Consider the following 16,078-nt stretch of genomic DNA (forward strand, 5'->3'; position numbering starts at 1 on the left):
TCTGGTAGCCTGGGCCAGGAGGTGGCAGGGGGCCGCGGAGCCGCTGGCTACCAACTCGCCCTGCCATGTGACGCCGCCCTCCGCCCAGCGACCCCCCGCGCGCCCCGGGCCCGCGCCCGCGCTCTGTCGCGCCGCGCACCATGCTCCTGCCGGGACACGCGCGCCCACCGCCAGCGCCCCAGCCAGCACAGCATCCCGGCCTCCGCAGGCAGGCAGAGCCTCCCGGGCAGCTCCTGCGACTCTTCTACTGCACCGTCCTGGTTTGCTCCAAAGAGATCGCAGCGCTCACGGACTTCTCCGGTAAGAAGCGACCTCCCTCGCTGTGCGCCCCCGGCGCCGCGGGGCGCCCAGGTGAGCCCTCGGTTGGGGGCAGGCGCTCGAGGGGGCAAGGCCGGGTTGGTTTAAAGTTGGAGCGCGCTCAGAGCCAGTTTTCTTGCCTGATAATAGGAGCCCTTAGCATATTCAGTAGCTGCGCATGTGGGATGGTGGCAGGGGAGCCCCCCCCCCCCCGAGAAGGAAGGGTGGGTAGGGTATTTGGAGTTTTTCCCTCAATGAGTTGACCTCCTCGTCAATTTCCCAGGGTCAGGGACCCGACTCCGATGGATGCGGGTCGGCTTAAAATACCTTAAACTGAGCCCTGTGCCGCGCTCAGCGCTGTTGGAACACGTGTTGTGGTCCACGCTGCACTTGGTTTGCTCTCCGCATAGGCCGGGTGTGCCCCAGCCAGCCTCTCAGGTGCCCACGTAAGGAATCCAGCCCAGAGGACCCTTGACCTGAAGTCTGCGCCGACAGGCACGAGGGAAGCCCAAGAGGATGGGAGGTCTGGTGGAGATGCAGTAAGAAGATGAGTAGAAGCTTACGGAACAGAGAGTAGACTGAGGGGTAGGACTTGACCGCCAAAAGGCACCAGCGTCCCCCACCTCCATCCCCATTGCCTGTCCCCTATCGCCTTAACAAAAAACTAACGACTTCCCCCTCCCAGTAAAGGATGAGGCTTTTCTTTGGGGGGATTGCGACCAAGGCTTCCGCAGCTGATCTCAGATAGTTCTGGCGCTGTAGGTGTGGCGCAGCAAAGTGAGAGAAGTTTCTGGGTTGACGAGGGCTATAGGAGCCGCATTCTTACGTTACGACCGCGCTTGCTTAGAGTAACAACGTCCTTGCCATTGTATCGGACCTGAGTCTCCGTCTGGCGAGGTTGGAGGCCTTTCACCCTTTCCTCGCCCCTGCCCTGCCCAGGAAGCAGCTCTGAATCCTACTCTTCCCCTTCTCCAGCATCTCCTGCCAAGTCCAGGCTTCCCGCATCCCTGCCTGAGGGTCTTTTGCGGTATAATCACGGCAAACAGGAGTCGTTCCTCAGCCCTATTTGTGCAGTAGACTAGTACATGGCAGGGGACACTGGCAAATCAGAAGCTGAGTTGGGTTTCTAGTTTACTTACAGAGAATGTCATTGTTAGCTGAGAGCCCTTGGGTCAGAGTTTCTTTGCTTTGAATATTTAATATCAAGGCAGTGTTTCCACCTAGCAAAGGAAGCCAAGATATGTCTATTTGGCAAGGAAACTGTGGTCCTTAAAATCCAGCACCACGGGATCAGAGCGCTATGGTAAATGTGCTGGGAAACTGCCGAATAGCGAGTGCTATTGACTTTTTTTTGGTAATAGAACTTTCTGGGCTGCTAGGAGAGTTCTCTCTTTGCTGGTTTAAGCTATGGAAAGCAGTTCTGAGTTCAGCCACCATCAAGCTCTGAATATTGTTAAGGAAAGAACTGAAAGCCAACAAGCCCTTCTTTTGTGACATCATCGTAACTGAACAAATATTGCTTTAGGTAAATCGCGGTGTAACCATTAGATTGTTTTCCTAGATTAAAGACACTTAGAGTTTGTTTCTTTAGTGGAGCAGTTGCAGTCCTTGAAGCAGTCTATAGGTTACCACCCAGGTTTGGAATTGTCTGTACGGAGCAACTGTTCCAGAGGGTGAACTTGAGCTCTCAAACAGGGATGCTCTGCTCTGGGAAATGGATGCTTTCATACATGTTTTTCTAAATGACTAAACAATAAAAGGAATTTTCTCCTGCTTTGGATGGGAACCTAAATTTCAGGGTTTAAAACTCCCTGAGCCAGTGTTGGGTCGGCGGTGATATTTCCAGGTGCATCCACGAGGAGTTCCCATGTTTCCTCTGGGCAGCCTTGCTCTTGTGATGTGAAGACCAGGGAGAAAGTGCTCGGGAGCCTTTTGGGAAGAAGAAAAGAAAAATAAGCTTCTCTGAAACCACAGACACACTCAGGTTTAGATCTAAATTCTATCTTGTGTGGCGTCGGGGAAATATTAGAAAAGGCTCAGGGAGAAAGATGAAGTCTTCAAAGTTGATTCATTTGATTTGAAACTTCATGAACCTTTAGGGACCCCGTAACCATGTGACATACGGCATCGAGGAAAACTCCTAAGCTCCGAAGATGACAGTCTGAGGGTTCAGTTGAATGTTTTCGTTGAAGCAGTGCATCCTGCTCACGTGACTCCAACACACACCTCCGCCCCTGCCACCCCCCACTGTAGCCTCAAAGCCTGATGCCTGCTTTCCTGGGGACAGGAGGTCCTATTCCTGCACTTGGAGGGGTGTGTAGAAATCAGTGCCTGAAAAAAGACAGTGGACCCTCCCTGTCGGAGCCTGACAGCAATAGCTGAGGACTGGAGAGCACCATTTGACAATGTAGTTACTTGCTTGTTTTTCTAAACAAGGAAACATCAAAAAGCCAGACAGAGGGAGGGTGGAGGGAACTTGGGACCCCCTTCAACCTTCCTGAAGAAGGGGATGGAAGAAGGATGGTGAATCCAGGTGAAAGAAAGTGTCAAAATGAAAGGGGTCCCAGCTATGGTCTGTACAGTACGGGGCCTCCAGGGAGACGAACGGTGCAGAGTTTTGGAAAGTTACTTAAGCCTTTCTCTTCTTTGCAACTCTTCCCTGAGCTCTTTACCGAGGCCATCAGCTGCTGTAGTTTTCCTGGGTCATTGATTTTTTTGGCCCCAGGGATTCCAGCATCGGATCTCACTCTTAATAAGCCAGAGGCTGCATCGGGGCCTGCGTCTCCCCCTCCGTGCTCATGACTTGTGTAATCACCTCCAAGCCTGCTAGGAAACAGGCTCCCTAAACACCCCCTTCCCTCTCCTCCCTGAAGACGTTGAGATGCTGCCAGCGGCCACTGGAAGGCTATCATCACTGCATTAAAAACACATCCCAGGAAGGCAAGAACAGTTCATGCAGAATCACTGCCTCTGATCCTTAAGCCCGAACTCAAATGTGCTTGGCTTTCATCCATTTTCCTCTGGGATGGTCTTCTGTTCTTTTGACTGCATTCCCAAATTGAGGATTTAGCCTGAGAGGTCCAAACTGATCACTGATTTTTTTTTTTTTTTTAATAGAAATGTCATGTCAGCATCATCTTTGTTCAAAGAACAAGGCAGGATGAGGGCAGAGGGGAGGGAGGGGTGCCATTTTGGTTCCAGCCATAAAACGCTAAGGACCCTCTACATTTGGTCCTGCTTTAAAGCGGGATGTTCCAGTGCGTCCCTGAACTTAGTTTGCCGTGTCCCTCAGGTCTTGTTCATGTTTTTGGTGGTTTACTCTTTGCCGAGAGCAGGCACAGCCTTCTCCATCTGCTCTTCCCTTTCTCCCTCTTCTGTTCTGTTTTGTGTTTTTTCTTTTTTTTCTTTCTTTTCTTTCTTCTCAAAGAAGTTCAAAGTGATGGATGGGCTGATGGGCAGAGAGGGAAGGAAAGGATAGAAAATTCATCCCTTGGATTCCTAGAACACTCTTGACTTTTGACAAAGTCGTCATGACCATATGTTTACATGTTTGGTTTTACCCTAGGACACGTAGTGGTAAATGTGGGAAGCGGAAAGGAAAGGAGGTGAGAAACAAGGGGAGCAGAGCAGCTTTTAAGGCCTTCCTTGTACCCAGATGTCCTCAGACCTCAAAGAAGGGGCACTGCACGAGAGAAGTGGGTCTCTGGGCTGACGTCCTGCCTCCCGCCCCCGGGAATCAGTAGCCCAAGCAAACAAGATGTGGGGCTTGTTATCAGATCATTTGCAGCCCAGCAAATAAGCCCCATCCTAGCTCCTATTTCATTGGTCAGGAATTTCAGAATGTGGAAAAATGGTCATTCAGTTGATCTTGGGGGCTGGGGGGTGGGAACTTGGTCGTGATGGAGTTGTCCATGTAGCAGAGGTTGAACCTTCCTGTTCTGTTCAGAGAGGCAGTGGGTCTCAACCCCGGCTGCACACTAGAACTGCTGGAGTCTAAACAACTGTATGGATGCTCTAGCAGCAACTCAAGGCATCTGATTTAATTGATCTGGGAGATCCAGGCATTGGTCTCTTTTTCAAAGCCCCCAGGCAATTCTAGTGCACAGCCAGAGGTGAGAACCATTGCTCTGGTGTCAGAGGGCAGGGCTGCCTCCTGTCTTTGTGTCAGTTCATCCAGGGGGACACGGGCATGACGGGGTCTCCCTTCACCCCCACCCCGCACCCCAGGGCTCACCACCAGGGAGACCAGGATGTATTTTCCCAGCTCTCAGTTTGCCACTGCATCCCAGCACACACGTATGCACACACTTATACATACATGCACGTGTGCCTATGTGCACACGCACAGCTCTTCTTTTTAATATACCTTGGTCACATCATCCTTTAATTCAGGATTGTCTTCATTTTCAAAACTTTTATGAAGCGAAAAGCCAGCTCGTAACGAAAGAAAAAACAAAGCAAATGTCTGCAGGAGTTGTCCAGCTGTCACAGAAGAAGAGGGATGAAGAGTAAGTGTCTCAAAGGGCTCGTCTGTTTCCATGGAAAGTAACAACGTTTGAAAAGTGTTCTCCCAGCTCTTTCTGTAGCCGAGAAGAGGAGTCTGGGTAAAGGAGTGGTCCTGTTATTAATGGCTTTGGTCTCCCAGGCGCTTTATTGGAAAGGGCAGCCTAGTAGCCATTTCAAGGAAGGAACAGAAAGGAAGGGAGTAAAAGTTAATTGAGCACAGGGTTATCTGATTTCATCCTCATAGCAACACTGTGAGGTAAGTAGTAGTGTCACTTTACCCAGCCTCAGAGAGGTTAAGTGACTTGCCCAAGACCTCCCAGCTAGGAAGCAGAGCAGAGGCAGACCCTAACTCCAGCCCAGGACTGGGGCCAGGCTGGGGGGCTTGGCCCCTGTGGGTGCTGAGTGGGGGACAAAGCCAGAGAAAAAGTGCCACAATTTGCTTAACCTTTCTGTATAGTCCTTGGATTGACCGTGGTGGTTTCAGTTGCCCTCTGAGTAGACTGACCTTTTCCCATTCCTTCCTTCCACATCTTCTCATCACAGTTCATCCGTAGTCGGTACAGGCACAAGGTGATGAGTGGATACAGGAGAAAAATGTTAGAACTTCTGTTCTTTTCTATTTGTTTCTTTTCTATCTTTAAAAAAGAAGTTTTGCTTATAATTAACATAAAGTTGAGGGAGTTCCCTGGCTGTCCAGTGGTTAGGACTTGGTGCTTTCACTGCCGTGGCCCATGTTCAATCCCTGGTCAGGGAACTAAGATCCCATAAGCCACGCCATGTGGCCAAAAACAAAAACTAAAAACAAAAAAAACCCCATACAAGTCGACAGTAGAACAGTACGTAATCTCTTTTTTTAAAAATTTATTTTATTGAAGTATAGCTGATTTATAACATAATTTCTAAATGTAATATAGTGGAGAAATGTTCTCAAAATATTTTTACTGATGGGGCTCATGATCTAAAACACTTGGAGGCCACTGGTCTTCTCAGCCATCCTGTCAGCACCTTTAAAATTCTTGAAAAGGCACCGCTTTGGAAATAACATACACTGAAAGAGCACCTGCCCCCATGTGACCCAGCCCCTCCCCTGCCACGCCCACTACCCCAGTTAACAACTGCTGGTAAAATTTAGAGGCAGGATGTGAATCCCGTGACTGTCTTGTCTCAAAAATCCATACTCCTGTCATTCAAGCTAAGTAATGGACGTGGAAGCTGGGGGCGAGGCATTCTGAACTTTTATGATACTTGGCCACTATTTTATTTTATTTTATTTTATTTTTAAAATTTATTTATTTATTTATGGCTGTGTTGGGTCTTCATTGCTGTGCACGAGCTTTCTTTAGTTGTGGTGCGCGGGCTTCTCATTGTCGTGGCTTCCCTTCTCGCGGAGCACGGGCTCTCGGCACGCAGGCTTCAGTAGCTGTGGCACTTGGGCTCAGTAGTTGTGGCTTGCGGGTTCGAGAGCTCAGGCTCAGTATTTGTGGTGCACAGGCTTAGTCGCTCCACGGCATGTGAGATCTTCCCAGGCCAGGGCTCGAACCCATGTCCCTTGCATTGGCAGGCGGATTCTTAACCACTGTGCCACCAGGGAAGCCCTCAGCCACTATTTTAATGAGGCTGATGTGTTTGTATCTTTCTGGAAGGAAATAGCTTCCCTGAATAGCATCAGTCCTAGAGTCACCTAGATTTTAGCGATAGAAGGAGACTCTCAGATGGGAGGGTGGCTGACCAAGTGATTCTAATCTGTTTTCTCTGAGCTTCTCTCCTTCCCTGTGGGGTCTCTAATTCTGCTACCCCTTAGCTGGCCCCCATGTGTGCACCATCTCAGTTTAAACTCTGACCCATCGTAAGGGGTATATTCTTTACTTGGTTCCCTTAGCACAAGTAAGAGAAGTTAGCTAAAAATACTATAGCGTATCAAGAACATAAAGCACTGTGTGCCGCACAGCGCTTTAAGAACTTCATGTTCATTAACTCATTTAATCCTCACAACGCTACGAAGGGAATACTGCTATGATAAGTTGAAGAAATAGCATCAAGAGAGGCTAAGTAACTTTTGGGGATTTGAATGCAGGCAGCTTCTCTAATGCTAAAACAAATAAATTACAAGTTGTTTAAAACAGTGCCACTTCTGTAATGTTTATCTCTTAATATACCAGATCCAAAGCTTTAGTGAACTGGAAAATAAAGCTGGGAAAATTATCCAGAATGCCGCAAAAGAGATAAAGACACGGAAAAAAGTTTATAAGACATGGAAAATGGAATGAAGGTTCAACATACAGCTGATCAGTATTCCAGAAAGGGAGAATAGGGAAAATGAGGGAGAGGCAACACTCAAAGAGATAATACCTTAGAGTCAATTTTCAAGAGTTGATGAATGATCCAGATTCAAGCATCTCAAGCAAGATAAATAAAAATGAATTTATGCTTATCGTATTAAAACTACAAAATGCTAAAACAAAGTGACAGTTTTAAAACGATCATAGAGAAAAAAATTTTCATCTATAAAGGCTTGCCCATAACAGTGAGAGCCAGAAGCCAGTCAAATATTTTCCAGGTTCTGGGGGAAAAAAAACTGTCAGTGCAGAGCTATATACCCAGCTAAACTATCTTCAAGAGTGAGTGTGAAATACGGGCACGTTTACCACTAATAAATCCTTACTGAAAGAACTACTAAAGAATATACTTCCTGAAGAAGGACACTGAGTCTAGAAGGAAGGCTTGAGATATAAAGAAAAGAAATGATGAGCAAAGAAATGGTATAACTTCTAATGTACTTTACCTATATTTTTTGCTGTCCGCCTGCTTAGAGAGTGTCATTTCCTTGCCTTGATAGAGATGTTCTCTAAGATATCTTGTCCTTTTGGCAGCTAAAATCAAGAGATAGCTTTTTGACCCAGTTGAACTCTTCCACTGACCTATGACTTTCATCCTGAGGGTACCCAGTACTCCTTACCAGGTGGACATCAGTTCCCTTGTGAGTACACAGTGGAAGGTCTGTATGAAAGAACAAGAAATGTTCTCAGGTCTTTCAGGTATCAGATGCTGTGCTAGGTATCATATAGGCCTACTCTAAAGAGTCAGTTCTGTCCTGAGAAAGCTTCTTTCTCAGTGGTTTCATAGTCACACAGATAACAAGCAGTTTGAGGGATGAAGGATAGATTTGGCAGGTCCCATTCTCAAAATGGTACCCAAAGCACAGAGCTTGGAATTGAGGGTTTAGTAGTGTATCCATAGACCTACCAGATGACACTGCCCGTGTATAGGTTTTACATTTTCACACCTGCATTTCAGGACACCTGTATCACTTGCTCACTCAGGCTCCTGGAGATGAATTTCTCCTGCATTAACCAGTTAGGGAATGAAGCGATGCTTGGGGTCAGTTTCGACCTGAGAGTCAAGTTTTCTATACACAGAGAAGCAGGCAACATTAAAATTCAAAACTCAGGCCACTGACTCTGAAATGTATGTTTGCAAACTGTCTGATTTCATGTCTGCCTCAGATGTCCCATGAATACAAATCACCTCATTTGGGGTTGGAGGAGCAGGGAGGAAGAAACCTAAGAATGATCTCCAAAACAAATCTTTAATTCGGATGAGGATAATAGAATGTAATCCCATTTCAAGTCTGTCAGCATTCCTTTGATGATTACAAATGAGTCCCTTTTCCCCTGCAATGTGGGGGAATAATCTGGATAAAATAACCCTTTTTGTCTGTGAGGGCCTGAGCGATGCCTCCTCATGACAGCTTTCAGAGTAGTGTTTCAGAGTCTGAGAAGGGCGCTCTGCTACCAAGTCCTTCCCTTTCTACTCTTGACTTAGAAGATTTTTCCCTCTTTTCATGTTTGGCGGCTTCCGAAGGTCTCAGGCTTAGCAATCATAAATCAATCGTAGTACTGTACTCTGGAACGAGAGAGACCTGAGTCACGGAGCCCTTTCTCTTCTCTGTTTGTGCAGCGGGAGACAGGTGGAGATGAGAACGCACGATCTTATCTAGAAGGCCAATTTGTACAGCTTTTGAGGGATACACGTCAAGGAGTGCCTGCAATTATAGTCTCCTTTCTATTAAAAAAATATACACTGACTCACGTTCAGGCTCACACACCTCTTTTCTGTCCATTTGATGGTGAAATTAAGGGACGGTCGTTTTTAAACACCTTCTTCTATTTTGGGAGGCCTAAACACACCTTCCAAAGCTAACAATGCCAAATGCTTTGTGGACAAGTCAGACCGGATATAAAGACTCAGGTGCCATCTGCAGCCTCAGCATGAAAAGGGGCCTCAAGGCCCCGGTGCTGCAGGACCTGCTGTGTGGAGTCTGTCCTTCAGGCTGTGGAGAATTCTACAGAGCAGAGCCTGTGGTCTTCTCTGTTTTGCCTCTTTAAACCTCAGTTTAAGTGTGAAGGTCCCTTTCTTCTGATTTACTTTTTTTTTTTTTTTTTAAGCAAAGGGCTCCAAGACTTTTGTCCCCAGGATTATGTGTAAACAGTGTTATGGTTCTCTAAAGCCATAAACCAGTGCTTTGAGGAAAAAGGTCTCCTCTTGTCGCAGACTTCTGCGTTTCTTTCTAGCTCTTCAAGGCAGGTTATTTGGGTTGTCAGTCTTCACCAAGAATGCCATGTGGTCCTTATAGTAGATGGCTGTCTTCACTCAAGGAGAATTTAGCTTGTCCTAATGTTTAATCTAAACCAGTGATTCTCAATGCTTAGTGAAATAAGACAGAGAAAGACAAATGCTATATGATATTTACTTATACATGGAATCTAAAAAATAATACACATGAACGTATATACAAAACAGAAACAGACTCACAGACTTAGAAAACAAACTAATGGTTACCAAAGAGCAGAGGGAAGCGGGGGAGGGATAAGTTAGGGGCATGGGATTAATAGATGCAAACTACTATACATAGAATAGATAAGCAACAGTTACTGTATAGCACTGGGAATTATACCCATTATCTTGTAATAAGTTGTAATGGATTCTAGTCGGCAAAAATACTGAAGCACCGTGCTGCACACCTGAAGCTAACACAATACTGTACATCAGCTATATCTCAGTAAAAAAAGAAAGAAGCCAGTGATTCGCAACCCAGGGAGACTTTGTCCCCCCAGGAATATTTGGCAATGTCTGGAGGCAGTTTGATTCTTCACAACTAGGGGTGCTATTGGCATCTAGTGAGTAGAAGCCGGGGTGCTGCTAAACGTCCTACAAGGCACAGGACAGCCACTACAGCAGGGAATGATCAGGTCCTCAGTCCTCATGCTGAGGTTGAGGAATGCTGGGTCCGACAAGACAACATGCCATGGCTTTATGTTCTACAAGTTTGGAATCTCAAAAAGGTAGGAACATTTTTTCAAAACCAAAGTTGAGTCTGGAAAACCTAGAGGTGGCTCCACGACGCTCTTTTCAAGGCCAGCTCGCCTCCTGCAGCCACCCAAAAGTGTTCAGTTCCTCAAAGCCAAGGACGTGGCAATCCAGGCACTGCTCTCATCCAGGTTTTTCTTCAGGCTCCCCTCAGCCCCAGCTTCCTCTCTGGAACTTGCCTGTGTCTTTGGCCCTTTTGTCCTCATTTCAAGCTCAAATACTAGCCATCGTTAACGTCACTCTAAAATAGCCCTGTGGACGCAGAGGTGTTTAGACTTGAAGTCGCTTGCTCGCTCGCAGTGCGAGGATGTGTTTGCAACACCTCTCAATTATTTCACAACTTCACTGAAACAATCCTAGGCGCGGGGCAGGATGGGGGGGCAATTCGATTTGAATTTTTAAAAGGAAGAGAGCAAGCCTTGAAAACCATGCTCAGATCTGCTTTTCCCTGGCTCCTCTCACTGCCTCCCCCTACTTTCCTCCTCCTCTGTTCCTGCTTCCCTTCTTCCTGCACCCTGTCTAACCGCCCCCCACCTTTGCATCCACAGACTGACAGCACATATACCCGCTGACATTTCTGTGCAACGTTGTGTCCCCATCTGTGCCGCCTGTTATATACTCTGTAAAGAGACCTGTTCAGAGATGGTTCTAAGAGTGTTAATTGCATGGATGAATCATCTATTACTATTTCAGTGCAACCCTGCCCACCCCTCTGTGCTGAATGTTATCACCTTATCAGGCCACATTTGAAGCTTCTGTGGTCATGGGACCAGGCATCATTGTAGGGCCCACACTGAGTAGAAGGAGAATCAAACAGATTCCTCTGAAATGATAGCTACAACCCCTGCCCAGAGGCCACCAGACCGGCGGACAGCCAACCACTGTCAGAGCTTGCCTTTCTCTGTCACCCTTCTTTCAAACAGGTTGCAACACTAATTAAAATATTTCTTTCTTTCTGCCAAACACAGAGAAAATATAGTATTGTTTCCAAAAGAGCAGGCAGGGGCACCAGCAGGAATGGGTGTGCAATATTTGTAAAGTTTCGTGACTCAGTAACTCTGAATCTCCAAGCATTTTAAGAGCTTTGTCCAAAAAAAGGTCTATTGTGTGGCTCTTGGCACTGAAGAAAATAGCAGGCCTGTCAGAACTCTGTTTCAGATTTAATTTTAAAGTGGGTGATGTAAGAATGCCGTCCAATGGGAGGGCTTTGCTGCTGCTTCTCATTTCCGCCCATTTTGGTGTGACAGAACTTGAGTGTTCAGAATCCGTTTATATGAAGAAATTGAAGCATCTTCCCTTGACACCATGTTGATAAAAAGGCACCACATCCCTAAGCAAAGTACAGTATGTCTTTAAAATGAATATGACTTCCTGCAATAAAAGTAAAAACATATTTGACTGTATATGTCTATTTGATTATTTGACTGTCTGTGTGTGTATATATATTTATGCATATATACAGAGCATCTTCTTGCCAGATCTTCTCTTTTTCTCAATACACTTTTTAAAAATTATAACTTTTTTCTTTTTTAATTGAAGTATAGTTGATTTACACTGTTTCAGGTGTACAGCAAAATGATTCAGTTAGGTATATATATGTATATATGTGTGTGTGTATATATATATATATATATATTCTTTTTCAGATTCTTTTCCATTATAGGTTATTACAAGATATTGAATATAGTTCCCTGTGCTATACAGTAGGTCCTTGTTGTTTATCTATTTTCTATGTAGTAGTGTATATCTGTTCATCCCCAATTCCCAATTTATCCCTCCCCTTCCCTTCCCCCTTTGGTAACCATAAGTTTGTTTTCTGTGTCTGTGAGTCTCTGTTTTAACAACACACTTTTGAAAATGTAGACCTAGAGACATTATTGATTTTCCCAAATGCTCCAAGCATTTGTTATTTACTTCCGGATACAGATGTTATAAAAATAAGCAGAAAAAAACATTTTATGAAGATGCTCTTTCCTAGTTGTTTTCTTCCCAGGATATTAAATAGTGAACAGTGATTTTTTTCATCATATAGACATGTTAATATAGAGTACACGTTTATCCTCGATGTCTCTGTGTTAATAAAGATTATATACTGTGTTTTTAAACAAAGAACCAAGGGATTCTATTCAACCATTGGATTCAGCTGAACCAGGTTGTAAGCTTCTAGGCTGGGAAAATTTCTCACAATGTTACCAAGCATCAGTCCATGTTATGGGAGTGACTTTCCCTGCTTCCAACGCCACTGGTCCTCAGCAAAACAGACTCTATTTCCTTCTTCCTGGTTTCTAGAAAACTCCCTTAAAGACCTGGACAGTCACTGAATTTAAGGTTGTTTTTTTTTTTTTTATAATGGGAAATTTAACATGTAGACCCCATACGCAACATGGATCGCCCCAGGCTGGGTCCAAAATAAAATCAGACCATGGACAAGATCAGTCCTGGGAAACTGAACACAGATAAACCCACCATGACTCTCCACAGCCCCAGGCTGTTACTGTGAGGAAGGTCTGGCCAAAGGGAATGTCTTAGTTATTTGCTCCTGTGTGTGTAGCTAAACGCGTGTGTGCGTGTGTGCACACACAACACGCACAAGTGAGGGGCCTTTCATCCTCAGAGTGCAGTCAGACAGTGACATGTGAACCAAACTCAAACTACAGTCTTCCATGGAACCTTCTGGAACCTTCTGGAATGTGACTTGCTACTGCCTCAGGGTCTTTCATGAGAGTCTGCACCATTCATCTTCATTACCCACTTATGTATTCTCTTTCTTTGGCAAGGTAAATTATTAGGTGGAGTATACACAGTCTGATATACTGAGGGTCTTATGTTAAGAATGTCAAATGTTTGTGATTCAGTTTCACAGACTGGGTTAAAATTGCAGGGCTAAGTACTAGTTTTAAATTACATCATCATCATCATTATTATTCCAGCAAGCTGTGAGGTATGGACTTTACCTGACCATATCTGCACTTCCGCTGGCTTTGGGGAAGAGTGAATTTGCTGGAATCACCGAAGCCTGAGAACCAGGGGAAAGGGTTAAGCTTTTCTCACTGCAGGGCATTCGGGGCCCAGGGCTGATGCCATTGCATACTAAATCCTTCCTTGATTGGATTTTAATACAATTATCACCAAGGAATGAAGTCACGAAAGGATAATATGCAGACTTCAGAAACAGAGCTGTCCAATAGAAATATGACGTCATCCATGTAGGTAATATTAAATATCCCAGTAGCCACATTAGAAAAAGTTAAAGAGGTGAAATGAATTTCCATAGGAAATTTTATTTAACCTAATGTACCCAAAGTATCATTTCCACCCTAATAAGTATTTTTTAAATTATTAATGAGAGAGTTTATGTTCTTTTTTGCTTATGAAGACTTGGAAATGCTGTATGTAATTTACCCTTACAGCACATCTCAGTTCAGACTGGCTGCATCTCAAGTCCCCAGTAGCCACGTGTGGCCTGGGGCCGCCGTACTGAGCAGCGCAGCGGTAGAAGGTTGAGCAGGGCACGAAAGTCTGTAGATGTCTAGAGCTGGGCAGAGTTGAGGTAGGGGATCAGCGTGGAGCCTCAGGCCTCAGCTCTTGGTGAGGGCATCTTCTTCTCACAGAGCCCCCGTCAGGCTGCCTCGTGAAGGGGCCAGTGCCAGCTGCCCCAGTTCCTCCCTGGGAGCTTGGCCTCCCCAGCCTGCCTCCTTGCCGCGTGGAGGAGGATTGGTGTCCTCATGCTTCCTCCAAGCCCTTTCCCGAGAACCCTCCTAGATTTCTGTCCTTGGACAGGGAGAGGGCTGCCGGGAGTCACCAAACTCTAACAGAACCTTCCAGCAATACCAGAAATTGATCAGCCCTACTCGCCTTAATCCCTTTCTGCCACGTGGACATCACAAGGATTTCAGGCTGTCATCCTGTGCAAACCCACCACGGGGCATCGGGGCTCAGTGGTGCAAGAGTTTTTGAACTGTGCATCCTCCTACTGGAAAGCTTATTTCTCCCAGAGGCTGCTCTTGGTTAACCTTAGCCCACAGCGGAGAGAACACAGGCTGGGTACCAGTAAGGGGTCTGCCAGGATGTCTCCCAGCTTATTAGAGGCAGGACCAAGATTGGACTCAGGACTCCACTCCTGTTCGGAGTCACTGTGCTGCCCGCAGGATCAGCTCTCAAAAGGAACAGATGAGGGCTTCCGTGGTGGCGCAGTGGTTGAGAGTCCGCCTGCCGATGCAGGGGACGCGGGTTCGTGCCCCGGTCCGGGAAGATCCCACATGCCGCGGAGCAGCTGGGCCCGTGAGCCATGGCCGCTGAGCCTGCGCGTCCGGAGCCTGTGCTCCGCAACGGGAGAGGCCACAGCAGTGAGAGGCCTGCGTACTGCAAAAAAAAAAAAAAAGGAGCAGATGTGAGGGGTTCAGAAAGACCCCAGCCCAGAACTCTCCCCTTCCCTGATGATACCACGGGCTGACCTGGCTTTTTATTATTCCTCTGGGATCACGCTAGAATCACTTTGGGGGTGCATTCAAATATACTGATGTCTGGAGCTCCTCCCCAGGCTAATTGAATTGGAATCTCTGGGCTGGGGCCTGGACATTGATATTTTTAAATCTCCCGAGGTGATTCTGACATTCAGTCAAGGTTGACACTTGCTGGAAAGCATTGCACACTTTTAAATCTGTCCATATATTTATTCAATATTAAATATTTATTATTATTTTTCCAGACACAGAAAATTTGTAATACTTGTCCAAAGGCTTCCTTTATACTCTTCACCCAGATTCCTTAAACGTTTCCATTTTATCACATTCGCCTTATTCTTTTTTTTTTTTTTTTTTGTGGTACGTGGGCCTCTCACTGTTGTGGCCTCTCCCGTTGCGGAGCACAGGCTCCGGACGCGCAGGCCCAGCGGCCACGGCTCACGGGCCCAGCCGCTCCGCGGCATGTGGGATCTTCCCCGACCGGGGTACGAACCCGCGTCCCCTGCATCGGCAAGCGGACTCTCAACCACTGCGCCACCAGGGAAGCCCGGCCTTATTCTTTTCTAAGTTGCAAGTAAGACGTCCTTTACTCCCGAGTACTCCCGTGTGTTCCTTAAGAACAAGGAAGGACAGTCTCTTACATAACCAAGAACAATGATCAAAATCAGGAAATGAACCTGCCACAATACTGTTTTCTAATCTACAGACCTCATTCAGATTTCACCAGTTGTCCCAGTAATGTGCTTTAGAGCGAAAGAAAACCTCAGCTCATGCAGTATTTTCAGTTGTCATGTCTCTTTAGTCTCCTTGCAACCTAGAATGGCTCCCAGTCTGTATCTTTCATGACGTTGGCATTTTCGAAGATTATGAGATGGTCATTTTATAGCCTGTCCCTTAGTTTGGATTTGTCTGATGTTTCATTCTTACGCATTTGGGCAGGACGTTGCAGCAGTGAAGCTGTGTTCTTTTCTGTGCGTTGCATGGGGAGGAATGGGATGTCGGTCACCCCGTTACTCTGAAGTGACTTTGATGTTTGGTGAAGGTCTCTTTTGGATGACAGATGCCATCATCAGCCATCCTCACACAAACTGAGTCACTGTAGGTAGCAATATATCTAGCAAAGCCGTTAGGGTCTTGAACTCGGGAGAAGCAAGTCTTAAAGCAGAAGAGGGGAAAGAATAAAAAGGTTCTGGAACCTGGAGCTTTGGCAAGGGGAACTGGTCCAGGAAAGGCACTGCCAATGTTGCTCCTGGCGTTGGGATGAAGTGACAGGACAGCATTTGTCCTGGAAGGGGCTTCGGATTAGGGAGAGGGGCAAGAAGAGAGACTGCTTACGTGTGGCTTTGGTGAGGACTGAAATGTTCCTTTTTAATCCTCCATCTAAATCAGAGCAACTCACCCTTTCTAAGCTTTGGTGCGCCTCGCAGCTCCATCTGTAATGGAGA

General features: G+C 46.3%; 1 protein-coding gene across 5 annotated transcripts in view; it reads left to right on the forward strand.

Moving 5' to 3' along the window:
- The window catches only part of EVA1C (eva-1 homolog C), an 82,829-nt gene continuing 66,751 nt past the window's right edge, over nt 1–16,078 (forward strand). For 2 of the 5 annotated variants that reach the window (XM_067739348.1, XM_067739347.1), the window contains exon 1: nt 1–351. In XM_067739348.1, the coding sequence (XP_067595449.1) occupies nt 141–351 (211 nt within the window). In that variant the 5' untranslated portion in view covers nt 1–140. The remainder of the gene's footprint in view (nt 352–16,078) is intronic. The other 3 variants (XM_067739346.1, XM_067739350.1, XM_067739345.1) reach the window with 2 other exon arrangements.

Source organism: Pseudorca crassidens, chromosome 5, assembly GCF_039906515.1.
Source record: "Pseudorca crassidens isolate mPseCra1 chromosome 5, mPseCra1.hap1, whole genome shotgun sequence".
Classification (NCBI taxonomy): Eukaryota; Metazoa; Chordata; class Mammalia; order Artiodactyla; family Delphinidae; genus Pseudorca; species Pseudorca crassidens.